This window comes from Amblyomma maculatum, chromosome 3 (genome assembly GCF_055883805.1).
Source record: "Amblyomma maculatum isolate TAMU_Amacu chromosome 3, ASM5588380v1, whole genome shotgun sequence".
Classification (NCBI taxonomy): Eukaryota; Metazoa; Arthropoda; class Arachnida; order Ixodida; family Ixodidae; genus Amblyomma; species Amblyomma maculatum.
Window position 1 is genome coordinate 209,666,950 of NC_139346.1, and position 25,985 is coordinate 209,692,934.

At 45.2% G+C, this 25,985-nt stretch overlaps 1 protein-coding gene across 2 annotated transcripts in view; it reads left to right on the top strand.

Moving 5' to 3' along the window:
* Positions 1–2,172: 2,172 nt before the first annotated feature.
* Positions 2,173–25,985, top strand: part of LOC146197593 (uncharacterized) — a 225,800-nt gene continuing 201,987 nt past the window's right edge. The window contains exon 1 of one of the 2 annotated variants that reach the window (XM_084599505.1): positions 2,173–2,345. In XM_084599505.1, coding sequence (XP_084455631.1) covers positions 2,333–2,345 — 13 coding nt within the window. In that variant the 5' untranslated portion in view covers positions 2,173–2,332. Of the gene's footprint in view, positions 2,346–25,355; positions 25,695–25,985 lie in introns of those variants that run through there. The other variant, XM_084599504.1, reaches the window with a different exon arrangement.

Genomic DNA, 25,985 nt, shown 5'->3' on the forward strand with positions numbered 1-25,985 from the left:
TTCTTTTCAGCCTTTTGATAATTGGCGCTGGCGATTGAGCGCCAGCGTCAATCGGCTAATCGCTATTGAATATTTACTTGCAGACAGGCTCCCTTTGCCACTCTGCCCCGCCGCGGTGGCTCAGTGGTTAGGACGCTCAACGTTTGAGCCAAAGGGCACGGGCTCGATTCCAGCAGCGGGAGGCCCTTTTCGCGGAGGAGGAAAGCAAGGCGTCTGTGTATTGTGCGATTAGCTGGTTGAAATTTCCGCAGTCACCCATGTACGTAATTCCTCACAGCCTGAGTTACTTCTGGGCGTTAAACCAAATCTATAACCCAAAAATTCGATTCCTAGAAGAAAAAGACAAAACAAAACGAAAACAAAAAAAGGTTCTCGCCACAACACAACGCAAGTGATCAAATCTCCACGTTTTATATCTCTGTATCATAAAACTGCACTTAAAAACACTAGAAATCCTGAATTTTCAGCAGTTTTCTAAAGCATTGACATTACTATTGTCAGATTTTCAAAAGTCATCTGTTATCCCGCCGTGACTTTGTCGATTAAAAATTAATTTTGAACAAATTAAAGACGCAGCTACTCACTTCATGTGGGATTCCTCAACCGCTCTGTAAGGGGAGTAAGCTTGCGGTAAAATAAGATTGAGAGAAAGAGGTGCCGTATAGTTCGGGGCTACGGAATAATTTCAACCACCTTGAATCTCTATCGTCATCGCGCAGCAACCGGAGCGTTTTGTGCTTTGACTCCTTCAAAACGCGGTCACCGCGGCCGGGTTAGAACCCGGGCACTCGGTCAGAATAGTTTGTGGAGAGGAGGGAAGTGTAGGCGGGGAGTGAGAAAGAAGACACGGCAATCTATCGTCACACTTTACTCTTCTGTGGACGCCTCAACTGCGCAGCGAGGAAAGGAGCCTTTGAAATTTGAAGTAAATGCTTTTGGAAGAAAAGGAAAGCCACCTTGACTGTTACGCTTCTCGGTGGACATCCAAACTCCACAGTGTGGCTCCAAGCTCACCTTCTCTCCAGAGGGTGGGAGAAAATCAGTCACCATTACATAACCTCGGTGAATGGAAGGAGAAAATGGAACATAGAAAAGAGAATGGAAATCTGTTTTGAAGAACGCAAGCGCGCAGCGGCTGTCTCATTTTTAGGTGGACTACTAAACCACTCCGTAGCGGTGAAAAAACTGGAGTCGTTTGAGCTTTAATGTGCTAGCAATAGCAGGGTGATTGTTGCGAGCAAGCTGGCGTTGTTGAATTCAATGTATGAAAGCGAAAAGTTCAGATCTATCACTACAGGGGAAGATCGACGGCTACTGAACATCCGGTTATAAATAATTGAATAACATTAAAACAAATTTCGTTCTGAAGTACAAACATTTTTTTTTTTTGTTATTAGTGTGAGTGAATTCACTTTAACACAAATTCTGCACACAATCAGACCACCAAAGCTAATCTATGCTTCCACATCAGTCGCTTTGATCGTATTCGTTTTTTTTTCTTCTATTAATGCAAAAAACTCAGATTATTATCAGTACTGACAATAAATGATTACTGAAATATAGACGTGCTTTGGTAAGCCGGACTACTTCGCCTTTTGTTGAACAAATGGCGAAGAGACAGAAAGCAAAGCGAGAGAAACAAGAAGAGAGAGGGAGAAAATCTGAGAAGTAGCAGTTGGAGCACCCTGTTAACTTGAAAACTGAAGGCGAGACAGACGTCGCTTTCACCATACACCCACGGGCGTGGGCTCCTCCACCCGACCGGTGGAGGAGACCCGGGGTAAGCGAGAGGAATCCCAACAGCGGTTTCGATTTAATCCGGCCTTCCGCCGTCACCGACGACCGTCCCACCCATCCCTCAGCGCCTATGACACCGAGATTCGCCTTGTGGCCCGCTCCTGCGCCGTCAAGAATGCGCAGCACGTTCTGGCAAGCGCGCCTGCGCCGGGCGGAGTCCTCGCCGCGATCGTCCTCCTCGCAGCGGCTCCTTGGCGACGCTCCAAAGGCAGCCGGCATCAACGATGCCGGCTCCAACGCACACACACACACGCGCGTACACGCACACGGGTTCGATGCGGTGGCGGAGAAGCAGCAAGGAACATCGCTGAAAGCTGCTCGATATCCTCATTCTTTCTCCTCTGTGCCTTCCTCCCCCGTTCACAGCTGGGGCCGCAGTGCGTTGCCGCAGTGCGTCAAAGAAGGAGGGGGCGGAGCCCCCACTCCGCCTCTCGCCGGTGCCCCGCCCCCTTTTCCGAGGGGGCCGCACTGTGGGGGTCGGCGGCGCGCATCCGCGACCGCGCAGCCGGGGATTCGGCGCGGGACGCGGGCCGGCATGGAACCCACGAGTGAGTAGACCAGCAGCATGGCGGAGCCGTTGGCTGCCTTGTCTTTCCCCCCCTTCCGACATTATACCAGCCATTGGAAACTGTTCACAGCTGCGGAGGGAAATCGCGATGCACTGACACCTTTTTGACTGGAGATATTTGAGCTCTGCTCGCGATGGTATTCAATTGATCTAGTAAACAATAGTAACAACCCTAGCCTTGTTTTCTCTGTGTCATCTATAGGCACTTGGAGAATTAATGCTTGCCTGCAATTATTCCCGTAATATTATCCCCTGTAGTAACCGAAGGAACGCTTGCTAAGATGGGCCAGGAGGCTGACATGAAAGGCAATGGTAAGCCCTGCACCGCAACTTGTACATGAACATGGTTACATATCCGAAGAGGCTCCTGCGCCGCGCTGTGCTCGCTTAGTGGGTTAAGGTGTTCTGAAGAAGGCAAGAGGCTGCACACCATACACAACAGGAGTCGTGCAGACGAAGACGCCTGACTTGTAATAGATCTTTTTTCGTAGACTAGCCGACTACTTTATACAGACCGAATGTTTTTGTGCCACTTTGTGAGCACCACGTCTAGACCGTGCTTTTCTAACAACGGCACTCAGCCACTCTCCGCGTGCAACTATGTGCAGCGAGCTACCGATACCTGCAGTCTTTGCTCAAACTCTTGTCGTTCCCATGCGACACTACACTCTTTATGCCTTGCTTGGGCCACCTCTGTATCGATGAAAATATTTCTGCATGTTCGCAAAAGGCATGTTTGGTGCCAGCCGCAATATTCAGTGGGTATCTACATCCTAGGTAAGACCGATCGGGCCCGACAGAATGGGCTAGGGAGTGGTGAAAGGAAATGTAACTTCGGTTTCCAGCTATGCGATGTCTCGCTCGAAGCGCAACGCGCATGTGCACGTATATATATGTTCCTGGCAAGGGCGTCCCCGCGACCAGTGCTGAAGACCCGAGGAGCCGACGTGGTTGCGAGTTCGTGAGGTGTGTGTGTGTGTTGTGTGTGCACGGCCCCTGGCAACGAGGGACGCTGCGGGAGGGCGACCGAGAGCCCCTGTCTGTAAACAAGCAAGGCGGGCAACCCTCTTCCTTCGGCGAGGCGTCGAGGATTACTCACGGAATCGCCGGGACACACTGTCAACGGAAACTGGGTTCCCGGTCTCCTGCTGTTCCCGCCGCTGGCAATAGCTGTTGCTGCTTTGGACAAGGAGGAGGACATCGCATCTCCAGGAGCTGAGGTTCCGCCGCCTGTGCTGGTGCCTGCTGTTTCCCCGGCGACTCGGGAAGAGACACAGATACGTTCCTTCGAGACGTCAGTCAAGGAGGGATAGCCGGAGACTCGTGGTGTGTCCTGCGATTCCTGAGCGGGAGAAACTTGAATGCGGTGCGATGAGAATGGTGTGTGTGCGCTTAGGATTGTGGTGTGTGCATCGCCAATCCCACCGCGGATGAACCTTCAGTGGCGAACCTTGTGTGCACATTGGTCGCACGCCCTTCTCCTTGGACGTCTTGAAGACGTGATCATTGCGGACTGCGCTGGCGTCTGCACGTTAGCTGGACGACAACAGCTGCAGTGGCATAAGCTCCGATGCCAGAGCGGAAAGTTAATTTTGAGCCGCCGGAGAACGTGTCATCATCGAGGGGGTTTGAACCGGTCACCTCGACCGCATGCATGGGTCATTGGAACCAAATAATTGAATTTTGCCATTACGGTGCGTAGTGTAGCATTGAATTTGTGATCAGGGAATTGCAAGCGTTTCGAGACAGGGATTTTTGTTCCTTCCTTCGTGTTAGCGTGGATTTTATCGCGCGCGTTTTGAACCAAACCTTTGACGTATAACATGCCTCGACCATGACTTTAAAATTCTCAGCACTGGACTATAGGCAGAAGATTCACGCGAGTCGTCGAAGCTGTTTTAACGAATTCACGAATTAATAGCTTCTGCCAACTAGTTAAATGATGTAATTTTGCTACGCAGTCCTTCCGCAGATCACGTGCGGCCCGCGGGTGCTTTCTGGTTACAAGGCCGGTTACACTGAGTATGCATGCATATGTGCAGGGGTCTTGGTGTTGCATGCACACCTGAGATGGATGCCTCTATATATATTTCACTTCAGCTTGTACGATGTTTATATTGCTTACCTGTTTTGTTTTGAGGAAGCAAACTTGTTCGCGTACTTTTGCTCAGGGCGAGTTCGTTTAGCTCTGCGCCACGAAGCGCTCTTTAGAGATACCTGTGTTTGCGCGCACCCCGCTGCTCCGTCGAGATAAACCGACACATGAAGGAAAACCACCCGCTAGAGAATTGCGGACGTTCTGCCACGCGCTAAAACCAACACCTAAGTCTATCTGAGTGCCGAAGACTGGTATTATATCTCTGCGCCCAAATCGTTCCTTAGGAGAATTGATTACAGGACCTTTTAGGTTGAAGCTCACGATTCCCAAGCTTATAAATGTCACCCGAAAGACGAGTCGTCTCTGCAGGAACTTATACAGGCTGCCCACGCATACACAGAAAATAGCGAACGGAAGTATTCACCGGAAGTCGGATGGGGCACGGATTTGCTCAGGATCAACCTTGGGGGACGTTTGTTTACCAACCCTGAATGGATGTATACATGCATGTCACACATTGTGAATTGTCCTGTACTGGCCATTCGATTATTTGCGTAGCGAAGCAAAAATGACCTCTCTCTCACATGCGCGTATACATGCATGGGCTGGCCAGTGCAGGATGACTTCGTTAAACGACGAATACAATTACGTGTCTGGGAATAATCGGTCGCTCATTAGAGGATACCGGCGACATGCACAATAGAGGAATATAGCATTCCTCCGTATATACTGAAAGTTGAGAAGGCGTTAGAATATTATAATGCACTGTTGCCCTCGCACGTATACTTCCAAGTCGGGGTGATGACAGCGAATTCGGCAAGTTATGAATGCATTGCGTGATGGTCCCAAAATTCCCGTACTTATTTTTTTTTTTGTCGACAACCTTGAGCGTTTTCAGATAAAAACTGTACAAAACGATTTCTCATGCCACCTAAACAAGAAGAGAAGGGTGGGATACATAGTTAATCAATGAGTTGGTGATATGACGGCCGGGCCGGTGAACAGTTTGCGACATTTCTGTACCGTCTTAAATTAGCTTCATACAATTCAAATCATATCAAAACTGTCTGCGCGGGTGTTTAACAAAGGCGTGATTACGATGTCAAAGGTTGCCAGAACGACATAAGCCCGACCTATAACTGCATGATGGCAAAATGAGGCAACAGCTAGCAGCCCGTTGCTATTTAAGAAAGAAATTCTTCGCGTATAAGCTATTATATGGTCCCCTTTTCTTGAGTGTCGGCGAGCGGGTCGCAAAGCGTGTTGTCCTGTGAGCATTTCGCCGTATCGCGCTCTGCGGGGTGTCTCATAGTATTATCGTATTTGTATACGGCAACCTGACTCATCGCCAACACTGATAAGCGCAGCGTCCGTTGATGCGCTCAGGTAATGCGTTCGGCTGTTTCCACAAAAGATGCTACATATATAGCAATACACAGTATACTAGACTACAGTTCTTTATGTAGAGATTGCCCGTAGTGATTCTTCGACCGGTAATAGGATGAGCAGCGCCGCCTAACGAAGGGCAGACGATAAGAGTGCGCATATACCAGAGAAATGATGCAACCGCGCCGTATCCCTGTATCGTTTCTCGGTGCGCTTTTAGTTTGTCAGCACTGCTAGCTGGTATACGTTCACAAGCTGTTTTCAGCAGTGCAAAATGGGCAATGTAAGAATGGTAGGAGCAAGATATATCATTGTGTTTCTATATACCAAATTTATACAAACATCGTCAATAATCTCGTATAAGGCATGTCACGTCATCTTGATTAACGCAACTTTCACCCTCAACTTTCGTAACGCTGCAAACAGATTGCGAGATTGCGAAAGTGGTTATATAGACAAACCAAGTCAGATATGCCACGTAGTTAGCGTCTTGCTATAAGGTAACTAATAATTGAAGCCTACAAAAGAGATCTCATGTATTACTGACATGTAAGCGTCGTCAACGGTTAGGTGGTGTATGCATATACATCAGCTGTGCACCAGAGATGTGCACATGAGTGTTTACTGGATATATTAGGTCGTGCATGAACGCAGAGAAATGACTGCAGCAGTTGTACAATCTTAAACGATTCTTGTCTTCACTAGAAATTAATTCTTGAGCCATGTCAATGTTTTGAGAAATTTCCCCCGAATAATTGCTCGTTATTGCGCATACGGTCGGGCTGAATACTATGCATGGACCAGTGCATGCTGCTAGCTGCATGCTCAGCTTGTCAAACGCAGTCAAAATGACCAGATGCTAAAAAACAATATTTACAAAATGCAAGCCTCGGTAAGAGTTTCTAAAACGTCATCATTTGGAATTCAGGCGAGCAGCTTTCCTGCGCCATTTCGCGTAACTATATACACTCCTTTACTATGCCAACCATGATTGGGGCAGTATGGAGGAGGAGGAGGAGGAGGTAAGAATAACACAGCTCTCGTCAATTCTGCAGTTGAAGATGTGAACCCGGAATCCTGTACCTTGCATGTAGTTCCCTATACAGAGGCATAGAAGGTGCAATAAAGTCCTTGTGCCAAGGGGTGCTAAATAGTCCCATGTATAATCTTCGGCGTATGCACGGAAACGTGGATACCACTCTGTTCACTTTCCATCGACGCTTGCAACAGCCAGGTGTTCAATCATGCGCACTTGGAACATTATTGGATAGTTGTACGCAGACGTGCCTATGATTAAGCTTTTTTATCATTTTCTTCGCTTATTGTCCAAATAATTTGGCCACACCACCAGTGAGCGGGTTAAGAATGGCTCAGTAGAGGAATAGCGATATGGGCGATTGATTACGAGTATTACATATGCATACACTATAGGGGCGTATACTCCTGTCCACGGTTATTGTTTGTACATAGTCCTCAACATCCCTTACACATGAGCTTGTGGAGGACACCATGGTGCAGGGATCCGGATTAATTTCGGCCCCTGTCTTGTTTGACATTGCACAAAGTACATGAGCGAATAGGGTTTCGACATCATCGAAACGCCGCCTCGGCGATAGGGTTTTGCCCACGTTATCAGGCTCAGTAGTCGGGGGCCTTAAGTGCGCAGCTACCACGGAGCGTAGGGTGCATTGATTGGGCAGTATGTATACAGAACGAAGTTGGCAAAGCAGCAAAAGCAAAGCGCCTTCTCTTTGGAACAGCCGAAGCTTAAAGAGCTCTTGTTTCTGTCGGCTTAATGAACACTAAACGTCTGCAGCATTTTAAAATGTGCGATCTTGTCGACGCCTTTCTGCATGCTCCGTGTACTTTCTCGAAAGCGTTCACTGAACGTATTGAAATATAGAGATGGGGTAACTAATACTTTTTTTTTTCTAAACTGCTTGGAATACGGGCAGTGTGGCTAGAAACCGAACCGGATACGAGTAGATTTGTACCAATATTCGCTAATTAACAAGGCTAACAGCGGCGTGAAACACTGAACCCATAAAGAGCTGCGGTGTGGTTCTATCAGGTATAGGAGTTAAAATTACAGCTAAAGGCCGCAACACTGATCCCCACTAAGTTGTCGCAAGATTGATGGTTTGTGGGGTTTAACGTCCCAAATCGACTCAGGCTTTGAGAGACGTCGTAGTGGAGTACTTCGGAAATTTCGACCACTTGGGGTTCTTTAACGTGCACTGACATCGCACAGCACACTGGCGCCTTGCTTTTCGCCTCCATCGAAAAGCAGCCGCCGAGGCCGGGATTCGATCCCGCATCCCCGGGAACAGTAATCGAGCGTCGTAACTACTGAGCCATCCCGGCAGGGAGTCGCAACATTTAGTCTGGTTACCGGATGATTTTGTTTCTAAAGTGTAGAATATTATTTTTAAAGCTGCGAGGGATACGTCGGTGTCGTCGTGTTCTGGTGAAGGGGTTTTACAGCAAGGGGTGAGTAATGTGCCTGACAGAGCTCTACATTTAGGCGATTAATTAACTGAAATCAAGAAATCAATTTTTCATATTTGATTTTATGGTTCAAGGTTATATAGTGAAATGGAAGGCCGTCGTTACTGAAGGGGAGCATTGGTCTTAGATTTTCTTAATCAACAGCGTGCTTCGAACCAGCTAACATTGAACATATGTACTTGAAAGTTCGTTTAGTTGGCTTTTCCGCATTACATTCCTGTGAAATGGCGCAGCAGCGCATGGAAGCACCACTGAAGTCAGGTTCTCAGTTTTACGTAATCTAAAACACAAACAGCGCCTATCTAATGCGTCAGAAAATGCAAGCAACTTTAAGACTTGCAGTGAGACAAAGCCAACTTAACGAGTTTTAGGGTGTGTATTTTCGACATTTGTTGTTTCGAACCATATATTGTCGATTAAGCAAGAGTAAAAAAGTAGGCTCTCCTTCAGTGTTGGCCTTCAACTTCACAGTTAGACCTTGCACCTTATTATTAAATATAAAAAGTTGAAGCCAGAACTTATGTTCATTATTCGTCTATTTGTTGAACCCTCCTGCACATTGTCGGCCTCGCTGTACATGAAATCTACTTGACCATATCAACACATATTTCACAATATTAATACAAATAATTTGAAAATGCTCAAATAATCCTAAAAGAACTATGTCCGTCGAGGGAAATGACCTTTTGGTGACGGAAGAACGCGTATACCTACAGAACCACTTTAGGACATGGCACGGGAGACAGCTACGCATTAGCAACGGCCTCTGCGATTGGTATTAAGGCAAGAGTTTGCTGAACCTGTCTGTAAGTCTTGCCGCGACATCTGCACTTTCAGGCCATGTATAGGCATTGAACTCTGTCGTACGCGAATGGGCTGTATCGCGCTGGGTCCCCGCGCGTTCTGATGGCGCAGGGTGGCAGGCGGCGTGGTCCTCTTTTTAAAGTATAGTCGTCGAACAAAACTACGGCGGGTCTTATTCGAACTAAGTTCCAATTATCCAAAAAAAGTGTTTGAAACTTTGAGAACATATTCGATTCGTTGCAAGCAATTTGAAGATAAACTATTTGAACTGTTCGAATAATCGAATGAAATATATTCGATTTCCTTTTCAAGAAATTTGTATATTCGTACAACCCTGTTAAAAACACTCGTATGCGATTAATGGCGCTGTGTGTTAAGGAACAAGCTTATAGTCCGTCGCACACAGTTTTGCACCTAGAAGTATATAAAGATATAATCACAGTGCTTGAAATACTGCCCTACACGAATGCAGCGGCACAATGTATACAGTGTCGAATGCACGAACCACACTGTTTACGCTATATATAGCGCATAGGGTTTGTTCGGCCGAAACGCCGTCGCCATACCCTCACACTAAACATTTTTACACCTTTTTGGGTGCAAAAAGTGTGCTCGAGTGTCCCTGGGCTAACACACTACGTGAGAAACAGCAAGACAGGGGTAAGGCACGGCGGTTGACAATCAGGGGCTTCCGGTTGGCAGCCCCGCGTTGTGCAAAATGAAAGAGGGCAGGGCATATAGAAAAAAAAAAAAAAAGAAGAAAAGGAGAGAAATGTGGTCTGAAACCCAAGAACCGCTGCAGCAGTGTCTTGAGCATTGTGAGGGCTGCCTCGCGCGGCGGCCTCAACAGAACATAGCATCCGATTTTCGCCGCCAAACAAATGACATTTGCACAACGAAGGATGTTTCACGATAAAGCAGTTCTGCTCTACTCATAGGGTGTTAGCCCGGGGACAGCGATATGTCTTTGAGGTGAAAGTTTCAAGGACTATACTTTGAAACGTGTCGGAAAAATTCCGCACTTCGGATAAAAATTGTGACGCAACTGCTCTTATTACAGCGCTCAGGGTGGTGCCATACCATTTCATTTTCCATTTAGCCTAATATCTGACTTCAACACTCCCGATCCATGAGCTCGCTTAGTCCCGAGAATTACCAGATCAGAACAGGCATGTTGGAGGCTAGTTCACGAAAGGGATTCCAACCGATAATATACCGACATCCGATTGTATGCCATTCATTGTAAGCGTATAGGTGTCCAAAGTGAGATCAAACAGATGCTCCGCCTTTTTTCCCCCCAAAAATCATGCCAATGAACAGTTTAACACGTTGCCAAACTCTGTGCCAAGCGGTTAAAGCGAGGCGAAACTGTGGGGTTGTACCTGTGCCACTATATAGAGCCTTGGCTATAAAATGACGATGTTGAAAGCACTATCTGAGCGTCCTCCTATTTTAATTGTATACTCAAGTACTACATTCGCTCAGAGATGGATTCCATTGCTCAATGGTGGATGGTTATTAAGCGCTAAGTCTGTCCCTCTTTTCGCGCCCCGACTAGAACGAGCGAGAACATGGAGGTGAACCTAAATGAATTTCGAAATCACCCCTCCTCCGTGCTGCGCCGGCCGCAGCAGCGCATGCGTCAGCAACAGACCCCACAGATTTGCCTACGCCAGTTACTGCGCATGCGCTAGCGTCGGACCAATCACGTTAGCACAAGCGATTGCTAGAAACAGTTAGATACCCCCCCCCCCCCCCCTTTTTTTTTTACACGCAACGCAAAAAAAAAAAAAATGCTTTTGAGAAAAATAAAAGCGCAGTATGTAATCTTACATATACTTTATATATTCTTGGTGGAGAGCTAAACCGCTCTGGAAGAAGAGGTAGAGATATGAGCCGGGAAAGAAGAGACAGTATCCGTATCAGGCGCTACTCGGCTGAGGCGACGATACTTGTGCTTGGTATATTGCGTCCTAGCGCTACGCACCAAAAGGTGCGAATGACGCCGAGTGCTGTCTTCAACTATAAGAAAAGCCATTGACGGCGTCTCAAGACGACAGCAGCTATACACCACCTAGTAGATGCCCTGACACGTAAAGTACACCTTTCCAGCAATTAATTTCGCTTACATCCACCCTCAACGGTAATGTTGCCTGCCATTGTTTTTTTGTTCTCCGTTTATCGTACAAATACGTTCGCCTCGTGGCAGTATCGTTTCTCGTTGATATCGGATATGGTTGATCGGGTTGTCGTTTAGCCGGCTGTTGCTAAGGCACTGTCAAATCATGCAGCCCTTCCAAGTGTGAGACAAATTACTGCTTTTGCGCGTCGCGGTAGGACAAGAACTATGAAATTATTGGAAGATATAAAATGCAGGAGGGGCGAGGAGGCAGCATCATTTCGTTATATCAAGTATTTCATAAAAAGAACTTGCCTATATCAGCCCATACTCCCAGAAGAAAACAAGTCTTCTTGTCTAAAAGTTGACCAGCAGACTGATGCTTCTCTCTCGACCCTCCTTCACTTTATGCGTGGTTTTCAATGCGCATCATATTTAGAGAGGTTATTGTTCAACCAACCGAAAAAGAAAGTTTTGTTTCAGGCTAACAGCACTCAACAGCTGTTCCTTTTTCGAGACCTCGGCAAAACACTAGCCAGCACAAATTTTTCAAACCGGAAGTGGTTTTGGGTCTTATGGCAGTAATGCCAGAACCAAAAGCTTTTGTCGAAACCGCTTAAACAATTTCGGTTGGCGGCACAATTGACGTACGAAGAACAAGCGCGAGAAGTCTCGCCATCAGCTTTGTCGAGCGCATGCTTCCCTCCGTCCAGCTGCAGAAGAGCATCGAGTTCGAGGATCACTGTCATGTACTACACTGACTTATCGAGCGATAAATGCATGGGTGCATCCGGCTTCCATGTCTGGCCTGAACACTTCACTAATGTGTGCACGCACATACTAATTCATCGTTACTTTCGATGCAATAATTGGCTTTGCATGCGCGGGGTTTGGAAGGGTTACTTAGGAGAACATGACAGATCTGTGTGCTTAGTAAAATCGACTGCCCGAAGGCTCGCTTTGACTGCCTCTGTCTTTTTGCCAGCTGAAGATGTCTGATAAAATTCGATATAAAAAAGATATAAATATATATATATATATATATATATATATATATATATATATATATATATATATATATATATATATATATATATATATATATATATATATATATATATATATATATATATATATATATATATATATATATATATATATATATATATAAAGTTTCCTGCCGCCACTATTCCTCCCTCCCTCCCTTCCTCCCTCCCTAAAAAACGAGCGAAAGAGAGACTGTGATCACTATTTGGAAGCAACTGGCTATGTATCCATGCAGAATATTCTTCTGATGTGACTCGTTTGTCATTGGCCGGCTGGGAAGGCATGTGCATTTCGGTCTTTAAAAATTTTACAAACATGTTAAATACCCACTTACATTGAAAGTAGTGTGTTCGTGGTCAAAACGCAGTAATCTACCGATAACGCCAACTTCAATTTGTTCCTATAGTGTTCATTTGAAGGTTCACTTATAAACTTCAAAATTTACTGTTAGCGATGCACTCATCATTGTCGTCATCGTCACCAACACTACGCCCAATTCGGGGCTATGACGTCTGTTCTCCTAGCAATCCTCTACTCTACCAGCTGCATCCACTTGATCGCCTCAAACTTCTCAATTTCATCAGCCTACCTAACTTTCTGTAGGCCCCTGTTACTCCTAAGTGCCTTCCCTTGGAACCAACTCTCTCACCCTTAGAGACTATCGGTTACCTCGCCTTCGCATTACACTTACTGCCCACGTTTATTTCTGGTTGATTTAGACCAGTCATTCATTCATTCCAATTTTTTTTCTTGACCCGGCCCACACTGCTTTCTTCCTTTATCTTAACGTTCCACCTATCATTTTTCTTTCCATAGCTCGCCGATTTATGCCCACATTAAGCTGGACTCTTTTGATTAGTCTCCACGTTTCTGCCCCTATGATCGGTTACTGTGTACTAACTACCATGGCTCTAGCTTCAGCAAGATTAGAACTCTTCCAATGGCGCGAGAAATGCGCATTACTTGATTGCGCCGAAACACACCTTCGTATACGTGCATGAGGCATTGTCACGCGACTCACGACTCGGAGACTGTTTTCGCACGGCCGAATTATTGAGTCAATAAAATTTAACCATATTGCTACGGTATATGTTGAGTATAAATTGCCACGTTGTGAGGCAATAGAGCATTCAATGAACTATACAATATATACGGACCGCTTTGAGACAAGGCGAGAAAGTATCGCGAAATTATTAATTTTAACTAATCACATACTTTCTGAGCTCTATCACGTATATGATGCCTGCCTTTTTGTAATCTACCTGCACAGACTACACCGACGTATTTCTCGTAGGGTTTAAAATTACTGTATGCAAACAGTTTTAAAGAGCACTCGGGATATATATGGCTTGCAGGGTATACCTTTGGGTGCGAATTAGTCAACGTGTTTAATACTCTAGTTTTATTTTTGCACTGTGTGGCGATCGCAATTAAATCAGCTAATTTTCATTGTGACAGGCACACCACAATGAATTAAGAGACGTGTGGAGAGTGAATAAATATTTAAACTACGTTTTCCTGGACGAGTACTATATGAAATAGAGGTTGCAGAAGCTATTAAGGAACAAAATTCATTGAATTGTATACAGTTGGTGGCTAAATGCCATTTTTCCGAGAATTTTATGATTGAAAAGTCGAGCACTATAGGCAGAGGTGGAACGTTTAGATATTTAAAAGAAAAAAAGGGGGAGGGGGGGAATGAAGGGGGGGGGTGGGGGGGGGCGGGTATTGAACATATAGCATCTTACGCATGCGAGACGAGCTGGATGCTCTCACCAGTGGGCTATCGGCATCTTAAACCACAGATCAATTTCAGTGGCGGTAGGCACTATTATGCATGCTGTACCAGCGGCTTCCTTTTCAAGAATAGTAAATCTTGGCTGCATGTCGGCAAGCTCAGTAAATGGCGCAGTATTTTGGTCAGTATCAACGATGTTCAATTAGCATTGCTTCTGCGGTATGCACGAAAACACGTACCGTGTTCGCGGGCGTGCTGGTTCCGTCACCGATAAGGGCAGGCAGCTGCGCCGTCCTCACCGCGATAAAGCATATCCAGTCACAGCAAGGGAGGCCTGGTGTATGCACGGCGGCGTTCGGAGCGCCTGGGCGTCTGAAGAGACGACAGATGCGTCCTGTCGTCAAGTGGCGGAACCGTCACTTTGCTGCCCACTCAAATGCAACCGCCGCCCACACCTGGCACAGGCAACTCATGTTACGTGACGCCCTGGTACTCATCGACAATTGTTTTATTTCCACCTCGTCCTCAGCCCTTCACCAATTGTAGCGATTGTACTCCGAGAAAATCGACAGAGAAAGCTGAAAAGACAACCGAACAAAATTCCACCGAAACGTTTTAGAACTTGAGTAAGAAGAGATAGGTACTATGGTTTATACTGGCTAAGCTGATATGTATCTTTTCGGCATCAGAAGGTGCATTAATTGCTAAATATTAATCTAACGTTTGTGAGACCCCTTCTGGTCCTAAAAAAACACATACGCACACGTTAATGTATGGCTCTGTATCGACAGGTCGTAAGGTTTAGATAAATGACAGATGATAAACTTGGGTTAAAAATATAGGATTTCTTTTTTACCACTTAATTCGAGCATGTGATGCCAAGATGAGAAATGCTCAGCGGTAACCCCCTCCCCCTTAAAAAAAAAAAGAGAAAGAAAAGTGTGGTATCTAGTGCAGCCTGTATTTTCAAAGATTCGCTTATGAAAAGCTGTCGAGGAGCCATTCCGGTTTTCATGCGTAAGCAGCCGGTGATCGCAATGTCTCTTATTCCTTTGCACTATAGAGTCGCAATAACAGCATTCGTCTGTCATTAGAAAACCAGAGGATCTACATACACCGGCCAAGTTTAATTTAAGTGAAATCATTACATGCCTCGTTAGCAGCGGAACCTTCTGGCGTGGTACGGAATGTGGATGGATAGCCACGGAAGATCAGGAACTGGCGAAAATAGTCAGACTGAAGCCGGTTTTATGATGGACGTCCCTGCAATCAAATGAGAGTAATTGAGCTGAAAGGAAAGTTAGGTTAAAAAGGGTGAGGTGTGAGTCGAAGCGAGGACCTTCGGATTGCGAGACGGGCCCGCTACCTACAGATCATGAATGCTTTTATGATACGAAAGCTTCACTATGCCACCTCGAGTCAAGGTCAGCGTGGGCTTCCATATGACCTTCTTTTGTCCTTCAAGAGGCAGGAGGACAAACTGCTACTATGCGGTCCAGGTGTCCGCGAAGAAAAAAATGTGACAGATACTGTGCCTTTCCTTTTCAATAAACCAACGCAAGACATCAGCCGGGGCTAGCCATCGACCTTCAAGGAGTCACAAGACAAAGTGTGGGGCGGTCGGAAGGGCGGCTGCTCTTGGCCCTACGGGGCTGGTACTGGTAGGTCCCCGTTGTTTGAGGCGGGGCTAGCCACCCACCGAATTTTGTCTGTTGTAGGCCGTCATTACACCCGCCACTGCTTCGGTGGTGGACGACGGCTGTTGTTGCGGCGCGCGTCTTTCACTCCCTCTTCTACAGAGCCAGTAGCAGGCCCGTGCATTTTCTTTTCCTTCTTCCTACAGTAGCAACAACAACAAGGCTAAGTGTGGCTAAAATGTACTGTGGCTTCAGTTCAGTCGTTCAGTCGTGTCCGACTCATCGTGACCCTATGGACCATATCACACCACTCTTTACGGTCTGTCACTATCTTCCTAACATCACATAACTTCATCTGCAGCGCCTCGAGGATGCCATCTAACCATCGCGTTCGCTGCCTACCCCTTCTCCGGCGACCCTCAACCTTTCCCAACATCAAATCTTTCTCCAGCGACTCCTCTCTTCTCATCAGATCACCAAAGTAGCTGAGCTTTAACTTTAGAATTTGACCCTCCAATGAGCAGTCAGGGTTTATGGTAGACAATATCGACTGATTTGATTTTCTGGTAGTCCAAGGAACTCTCAACAGTCTTCACCATGCAGTACCACATAAAACGCGTCAATACTTCGGCGGTCAGACTTTTTCACAGTCCAACTCTCGCATCCATACATCACAACTGGGAAGACCATAGCCCGAGTTATACGGATCTTGGTTGGCAGTCTGATGTCTCTGCTCTTAACCAGGCGGTCAATGCTATAGCCATGGCTCTCTTTCCCAAAAGTTGGCGTCTCCTAATTTCATGGCTGCAGTCACCTTCCGGGTAATCTTGGAGCCCAAAAAGAGAAAATCTATCACGGCTTCCACTTCTTGTCCTTTGATGCTCCAGGACTTGATAGGGCAAGACGCCATGATCTTTGTCTTTTTAATGTTCAGTTTAAGCCCAAACTTCTCACACTCTTCTTGTACGTGCATCAGAAGTCTCGAGTTCCACTTCACTTTCTGCCATTAAAGTGGTATCATCCGCATATCTAAGGTTGTTGATACGTTTTCTAGCAATCTTCACTCCAGCTGAAGGATCATCCAGACCGGCCTTCCTCATGATGCACTCAGCATATAGGTTAAATAGGTAGGGCGACAGTATGCAGCCTTGTCTCACTCCTTTCTCAATCGGGAACCAATCAGTAAGACCATGCTTAGTTCTGACTGTGACCTCTTGTTCCTGAGGAGACAGGTTCCTGAGGAGACAGATGAGGTGAATTGGAACTCCCATCTCTTGGAGAGCTTGCCACAATCTGTTGTGATCTACGCAGTCAAACGCTTTCGCATAATCAATAAAGCAGAAGTAGGTGGGCTTCTGGAACTCTCTTGCTTTTTCCATGATAGAGCGAAGGTTGGCAGTCTGGTCGCTAGTTCCTCTTCCCTTGTGAAACCCGGCTTCTGGATCTCTCTTGCTTTTTCCATGATCCAGTGATGGTTGGCACTGGTCTCTAGTTCCTCTTCCCTTGCAAAACTCAGCTTGCACGTCCGGAAGCTCCCGACACACATACTGTCGCAGCCCCCCTTGGAGGATTTTCAACATCACCTTGCTAGCATGCGAAATAAGCGCGATCGTGTGGTGGTTGGAACAATCTTTGGCACTGCCTTTCTCTGGAATGGGGATGTAAACTGACCTGTGGCTTACATTCCGCAAAATATCCGGCTGCTTGACCATAAAAATATGGTGTGACCTTCACCTGATTGAGTGTATTTGTCCCCCCAAAAGGATACTGTGCCTTCCTTTCCCCAAAAACCTAGCTTACCGGGCTCGCTTCCGACCGCCGATGGCTCCGTTTCGGTGGGTGCGAAGTGGAGAGACGTCCGTGTGCTGTGCGATGTCAGCCCACGTTAAAGATCCCCATGTGGTCGAAATTATTCCGTAGCTCCCCACTAGCTCTCCACTACGGCGTCTCTTATAAATAATAATAATAATAATAATAATAATAAATAATAATAATAATAATAATAATAATAATAATAATAATAATAATAATAATAATAATAATAATAATAATAATAATAATAATAATAATAATAATAATAATAATAATAATAATAATAATAATAATCAATCAATCAATCAATCAATCTTTATTTAATGTGCGCAGGAACAACCATGTGGTCTTTGTGCTGCAGCACAAAAAAAAAAAAATGAAAAAGCACAAACATGTTTACACACACAGAGAGAACACACAAAAAAAAAGAAATAAATAATACATGAAATGAAACTGAGACGAAAAGTATCACGGAAAGTAAGCAAACAATGAGTAGCATCACTTATATACACAGTGAGAGAATTTTTTAGCACACCAGGAAATAAAGAAAAAAAAAAAAGAACGGTAGGTAGAAGAGAGAAAAAAAAACAACAGATAACTGACATTGATTATAGTAATATAGAAATATACATAAAATAAACAACCATTCCAGGCGCAACAAGTGCATGGTACTTAAAACACAGGCTAGAAATACAGAATAATACAATAAAGAAGTAAAATTGAACAAGGGACAGTAAAATTCGAATATAAAGTTTAAAGTTGAAAAATAAGTAAGAAACGGATAAAAAGTAGTTCAGGATACAGACAGCATTGAACAGGAGAAAAAGCAAAAATGAAGTAAATACAATTTAAGGCTAGAAAGTGGGAGTTATATGTGATAAAGTACTATTTAGAATACAACGCTACGAACATCCAATGTAAATGAACAGAGCGAGTTTTGGAAGATGTCAAGGTGAGGACAAAAAGAGTTAAATAACCACTGCATCCTGTCCAGAGGGGAGTGGGAATGAAGAGGAGAAACCTGAAATGGTCTGAATTCCCTCATGCTCTTTCGCGGAACGCGCAGTAGGATGTACTCTAAGAGCTGAGGGCACATAATGTGGCCATGAAGGAGTTTGTACAGAAATATGATATCAAGTCTGATACGACGGCAGTGAAGGGAAGGAAGATTCAGTTGGGTGCTCCTGGTGGAGCGAGAGGGGGAAGTTGCGCAAGGAAAGCGATAATGAAATATCCGTAAAAATTTTTTTTGTACTCTGTCAACCTTGTCCAAGTTCGATTTGCAAGTGCCATTCCAAACAACCGACGCATACTCCAAGACCGGCAGGCATATGGACAGGTACAGTTTTAGGAACGGAAGTGGAGTATGGAACTCTCTCGAAAGTCTGCAAACGAATCCGAGTGTGCGCATAGCCCGCTGAGCAATGCGGTTAGTGTGAGAGGAGAAGCTGAGGGTGCGGTCGAAAAGTACACCAAGGTCATTAATTTCATCAACCCTATCCAACAGCACAGAATTCACAGAATAATGGTAGAGAAAGCTATGTGTTTTACGAGTAAAGGACACAACCCTAGTTTTGGAAGAATTGAGGGTAAGCCGATTCATCGCACACCAATCAGAAAAAGCAGATATGTCCGATTGCAACAACACGCAATCTTGAAAAGAATGTATTACCTTGAATATTTTTATATCATCAGCATAAAGAAGAAACGAGGAGTTCTTTATCGCCGAGGAAACATCATTAATAAAAACGGAGAAGAGAAGCGGGCCTAGTACTGAACCTTGAGGAACTCCACTCGTTGCAGGGTAAACGAAAGAAATCTGTCCATTGACACTGACAAAGCAGAAGCGATCAAGGAGATAGTTGCGTAGGAGGGCTACGAGTGAGACTTCAACGCCAGAGAGTAGAAGTTTTTCAAGAAGTAGTGAGTGAGTAACAACGTCGAAAGCTTTGCTCATATCACAGTACACAGTGTCAACCTGACCCCTCTGAAGGACTGCTGCAGAGGCATACGTCATAAACGTGACTAGGTTGGTAGAAGTAGAGCGACCCGACATGAAGCCATGTTGATTCGGTACTATGATATGTTTGAGATGGAGGGAAAGTACGCTGTGCAAAGCTAATTCGAAAAGCTTAGAGGTTGCACATAGAAGAGAAATCGGACGATAATTGGAAACATCAGATTTGTTTCCAGACTTGAAGACAGGAAACACGCGTGCCATTTTCCACACGCGAGGAAAGGCAGCATTTTTTAAACAGTTATTAAATATGGCAGTCAGTACTGGTACGAAGATATAACTGAAGGCTTTTATTATGGCAGCTGGAATGCCATCAGGTCCAGGAGACAAAGATGGTCTCAGACGCTTAAGACTCTCAGTTATCAACTCCTCATCAAAGAGAATGGAATTAGATAGTGCACCAGATGGGAGGCAAACGGAATCACAATGTGGATGTTTGTAAACGGAGGAAAAATGTTGTGCAAAACTGTCGGCAACATCCCGAATTTCCGAACCCTGAGAGTCAACTAAGCTGATACTTAAATCTGATTTAATGGAACGCTTGCGAACGTAACGCCAGAACTGACTAGGACGATTTGAGGCATACCTCTCTAAAGACTCAAGATAAGAGTCGTAGTCCCGCTTGTATAAGCGTTTGCAAAGAGAACGCACACGGCGAAACTCATCTGCCCAATTGTGAAACCCAGGGCGTTTCGCTTTACGATGGGCCCGTTCCTTGAGCTTTAACGCCGTTATTAGTTCCCTTGAAAACCAGGAAGGGAACTTTCTACGCGTAGGAGTATGCAAAGGTATGTACCGACGCATACCATCAATAACTATTTCTGTAAAGCGACTGACTTGTCCATCTGAATCATTAATGTCATTTAAAAGGGACCAGTCGACGGAAGAGAAGAAATTGAAAAGACCGACATAATCACCACGTGCATACGCGAAACGGGGCGAATTCCCCACCCGATCTGAGTTAGTAGAAGGTGAGGCAGAGACAGCAGTAGTAACTAGAAGCGGAGGGTGAAATTTGTCACAGCGAGTCAGCGGTATGTCCGAACTCGAGACTCGAACACTTTCAAAATTCGATAGACAGATGTCAAGAATATTACCGCAACAGTTTTCAATGAAATTGTGTTGCTGCAAAGAGTTAAAGGCTATGAAATCAAGTAGAGCGTTACACTTACTTAATATGTAATGATTGTTGTGAGAAGAAATAAGTGAGTTCCAGTCGATACCAGGAGTATTAAAATCACCTAAAATAAGAAGTTTGTGTTTGCTATGACGGGTTATAACATGTTCGATTAAGAGCAGAACATCATCATAGGCTGAAGGAGGTAGATTCGGAGGAATGTAGAAAGCTGCAAGTAAAAGTTTTTCATGTCGATTTAAAGTGATCTCGAGCCACACACATTCTTCAACAGTTTCCAGATCGGAACGTCGAACACACTTCACAAAACTGTCAATAGCAATGAGCACTCCACCTCCTCTTGATTTGGGACCTGTTTCAGGGCGGTCGCCACGAAAAACAGAGTAATTATTTGGAAAGAAATCATTGGAAGGAATATCACTTGACAGCCAGGTTTCGGTAACCACAACAGCGGTATAACAAGAGGACAAGACGCTAGAAAAAAATTCTGATCCCTTAGTCCGAAGACCTCGGGCGTTTTGATAATAGATATCCAAATTAGGGGCCACTGCAATTTTGCGTCAGTTCAGAGGGATGAAGCATATCGTCGTAAAGCTTCCCACGAAAGTCCTTGTATATGCAACCCATCGGCCACATCGAAGGCTCAACAAGCTTACTGTAGGATTCTTCATCAACTTCAATATGGAAGGACGAGTAGGAGTCGTACCTTGTTTTCAGCTGCCGGCAGGAAATGGGAGTAATATTCACTGATTTTAGATGGTTGGTAAGGTCTACCGATGTAGTATCGGGACTGAGTTTAGAGACGAAAATAGTCTTCGGACGCTTCTTTTGGTAAATGGCAACGTTCAGGACAGATGAGCTCGATGCGCCAGTAATGGCTCGACTTCGGTGCTTCTTCATCTCACTGGGTAAGTCAACCGCACGGCGAGGAGCAGAGGCAAAAGATGAACAGGGAATATCTCCAGGAGTCATCCCTCGATGAATAGCGGCGGAGTAGTCCACAGATGGCTGCTCCTCACGGGTAGGATTGCCCACGGAGACAACGAGAGGACGCTCGACGAGAGGACGCTCACACTGCGAAGCAGCGCACCGCACAAGCTCCTGGCGTAGGCCGCGAACATCGGCACGTAAAGAGGCGATAACCTCGGCTTGTTGTACGAAAGCCCGCGAGTTCTCTACACGAAGGCGCTCGTTCTCTTCCCGTAGCTGGGCAACCTCATCGCTCAGAAAAGAGATTCCCTCAAGCGCGTCGAGGAGGAGAGCCCGTAGCGAGGCAAACTCACCGCCATGTTCGCCGGTCGCGGCTGAAGGGGGAAAACCGGTCGGGTGGCTGGGCAGGAGCGGGGCACCAGGGACTCTAGCACCACCGTCGCTAAGACTAACACCGTCAGACGACGACGACGCACACAAATTACACAAGAATGGCCGAGAGCCGGACTTCAGAAGTTGCAGCTCGTCATCCGCCCAGGTACCGCACTTCGTGTGAACACGTTTCGCACAGTCGGCACATCGTAAAAACTGCTGCTTACCAAAAAACGGGCGGGAGCACAGCGCACATGCGTCCTTACTGGGCGCATAATAATATAATAATAATAATATAATAATAATAATATAATAATATAATAATATAATAATAATAATAATAATAATAATAATAATAATAATAATAATAATAATAATAATAATAATAATAATAATAATAATAATAATAATAATAATAATAATAATAATAATAATAATAATAATAATAATAATAATAATAATAATAATAATAAATTCGTTCACAGGAAGGGAAAGGGGCAGTATCTGTCACACTTGTTTCTGTGGACACCTGACCCGCGCCGTAAGGGAAGGGAGGAAGGTGGGAGTGAAAGTGCATAGAGAGAAAGAGGAGCCGTATAGTGGAGGGCTATGGAGTAATTTCGACCACCTGGGGATCTTTAACGTGCGCTGACATCGCACAGCACACGGACGCCTCTTCGTTCTGAGTCGCTTTGGGACGTTAAACCCCACAAACCAAACCAAATCCACTACGGCGTGTTTTTTCCTCTTTTCACTTTCACCCCCACATTCCTCCCTTCCTTTACGACGTGGGTCAGGCGTCCACAGAACAAGTGTAACAGATACTGCGCCTTTCCTTTCCTGTGAACCAATTAGTATTTGAAAAAAAAAAAAAAATTGTGTCCCGATGCCATGGCGCATATATATATATATATATATATAAGACTTTATCGCTCATGATTTCCATTTGCAAACACGATTAAAAATGTATATATGTGGTACAGCAGCTGGTAAATAAATATTTATGAAAATGCTCGTAAATGGACTAAAGGGCGCTAAAGAGATACGTGAGTTGTGACATACATATATTATGATGAGGCTACAAAAAAAAAAAAAAAATAATATGCTTCGGTCTGTGCCACTAGGTATAAATGTGTCTTCCTTCGTTTTTCGAGTTTTAATGAAGGAGAATAAAACGTGGTATAGATGTGAGCTCCCAAAAGCACTCATTCGTAATGCCGCCACGTTGGATGAATTAAGATGTCCTCTCCATGTGGTAAAGTGCCAGAACACGTATGAAATCCGCATAATGTGTGCTTCGCGTTTCTTCAAGCAAATCACCGTTTGGATCTAGGCTTACATGAAAATTACTAAATCATTTCCTGAAGGTTGGCGTAAAGAAAATTCGCATAGGTACGATTGAATATTTGGCAAAATGTTCAGAAGTGTCCACTTATCGCCATTCTTGGGAGTACCCTCGGTGAATGAGCAGCGCCTTCTTTTTAGGTATACCTCTGAGAAACAACATATTCTTCTTTGAGGGTGTGGCATTTGTTCTCATGCCATCCAGGTGCACTATACACACTGGAGAGGGGTGTCTTATATAGGAAATAATTTTTACTACAGGATAATTACTACTTACGGGTCACATTCTTGCAGCCCCTTTATTTCTCTGTACAAAATGGAGCACCCCCCTCCAATCCTCCCCCACTGCATTTCGTTTTTTCTATTGTCTGAGTAAACATGGTGCACGTGTATAACATAGGCCTCGTTCAATCCTATTGAGCACGAGCTAAACCATGTCATGTTTGAAAAGCAGATAAAACAGATTGGTGGCGCTGGCATGTGAGCTTAAACACGTTAATAGTTCGCGGCCAATGGTCAAGGTATACTTTCATATTTTACCCGTACAGCTTGACAAAACATTGCATTCTTCTGCCCTTTTTTCCCAAGCTCCAACACCTGTGCGATAAAAATAGTCGTCCGTGAGCCTAAACACGCCTGTCGTGATGGACAGCTGCTTTCGGAAAAGCAGCGATATTTCAAGATTTGCAAGCTATAATCACAAGTGCTATTAGCGGCCTGCATCAAAGGGAAGGGGAAACGTGCGACCTGCTTTCTTCTGAATGAATGCCAGAGCCGACGGCCATTTGGGAGGCCTTTCATCCGGGAACCCAGTTGAGCGCTAAAGAATACAAATATTAGCGCGACCCTCAATAAAAACGTTCTTGTGACTTGGCAACGCTACGCTCACAGATAAACTTGTTGACACTGAACCAAAGTGAAGAAGGAAACCGGAGCGTTCGCGAAAAATATTGTGCACACACATACAATATACATGTTTCAGCCAGAAAGAAGCATCGGCCGTTTGCAGGCAAACTCGGATAATTGCCGTGAAAAGCTTTCAAAATCTCACCTTCTTTTTTCTTTTTTTTTTGTTGTCTTGGTTTCGCTATATTACTCAAACTCATTGGTTATCGATAGAATATTGTGAACTACCCTCCTTATTAGCACAAAATTTTTCATCCGGTATTTCCTGTTCCAAATTTTAGCAATAGACGCACACGACAAAAAAAAAAAAAAAAGAAAGTTATGGAAACACTTTCTGAAACCTCTCTCCAAAAGAAGTGAGATTCGAAATTATCGGAAGGTTAGTAGCAGTGCATACTCGCTTATCCGATCGAAGCTCGCATTCCAGAAACAGGTGCGCTCTATAGCTATTCGATCAGCACTGAATGTACGCGCCGGACCTGTCGAGGAGAAACAGGCAAATAGAGCTTGACACACGTCTTCGCTCTGACTTCCCAAGCTTAAGCTATACGCATGCTGCTTACTTCAGCAGCTGAGTCAAATGGTGAATGTCATTTACAAATATTTTCACGAGACATCCAGATAAGTCGCTGCCTTCCTATTTGGCTCTTATGAGATAAAATTATTGGTTCTTGATGCTTCTTAATCCGGCCACGATGATTTGTATTTTTTTTGGGTACTGTTATAGCCAAACATCGTGTGCTAGTTGATTGCAAAGCTCTCTTACGGGCTGGAATCGTTTTCCGAATGCAACACCTGATTCACAAAGCAACTGTCTCGCATCTGCAGGTGTAATTTGGCTGGTTGTTCTCCGACACCAAAATGTTCACTGGCAAGCCACTATAGCTGATCTAACAAGATAGCGTTTTAACTTATCGTTACGGCATATCGCTACCGATATAAATATCTAGTGCACATATATCGTGACTGACGCATGTGGCAGCCACTGGCAGCCGATGACAGACTGCTGCTAGGTGTATTGAACCATCGACAGGTGACACCGGCGACGGTGACGGCTGCCGCCGTCGTCGGCAGACACCGCGCCGCCGACCGAGCGGCGGTCGCACGGGCGAATATACACGCACTGGCTGGCCAGCATCCGGCGAGGTGAGCCGCCACCGTCTCCGGCCGCTCGGCTTGGCTTTCAAGGGAGATGTGCCGCGACGCTCTCGTTTCGCGGCCGTCGGGTGCTCAAAAGGGACCCCCAGACCGATCGGCGCATTTGTGCGGACGCCGCCGGACACGACGACAGCACCAGCCACGGCTCTATCCACGACAATGAGTAGTTAATGGCGTTAGAAGAAAATTTCGGCCTTTCCAATACGCTAGACGCAAGAGGAACTGAGTGGAGACGCGTCAGTATCGGTGACGGGCTTCGACTCTTCGAGTGCGTGGTTGTGGCTCTACAAAGGCCGCCTTGGAATCAAGAACGCCAAGGTACGATTGTTGGGTTTACCAGTGGAACATGGGTACTGCCATCATTGCTTTCTAGTTATGATAAAATAATAAACAATAATAAATATTAACTAATAAGTGGAACATGGGTGAGGCCTTCGCCCTGCAATATAGGTATAGTCTGGCTGATGGTGATTATGAATAAGTGCGAGGGCCTACGTTGAAGGTGTAGAAGGACTGAGCCAAAACCTTGCTTACGACACCCGGAGATACATTTTATGCTGTAATATTATACTCTCAGTAACCCGAACAAAACTATGGTAACTAAACATT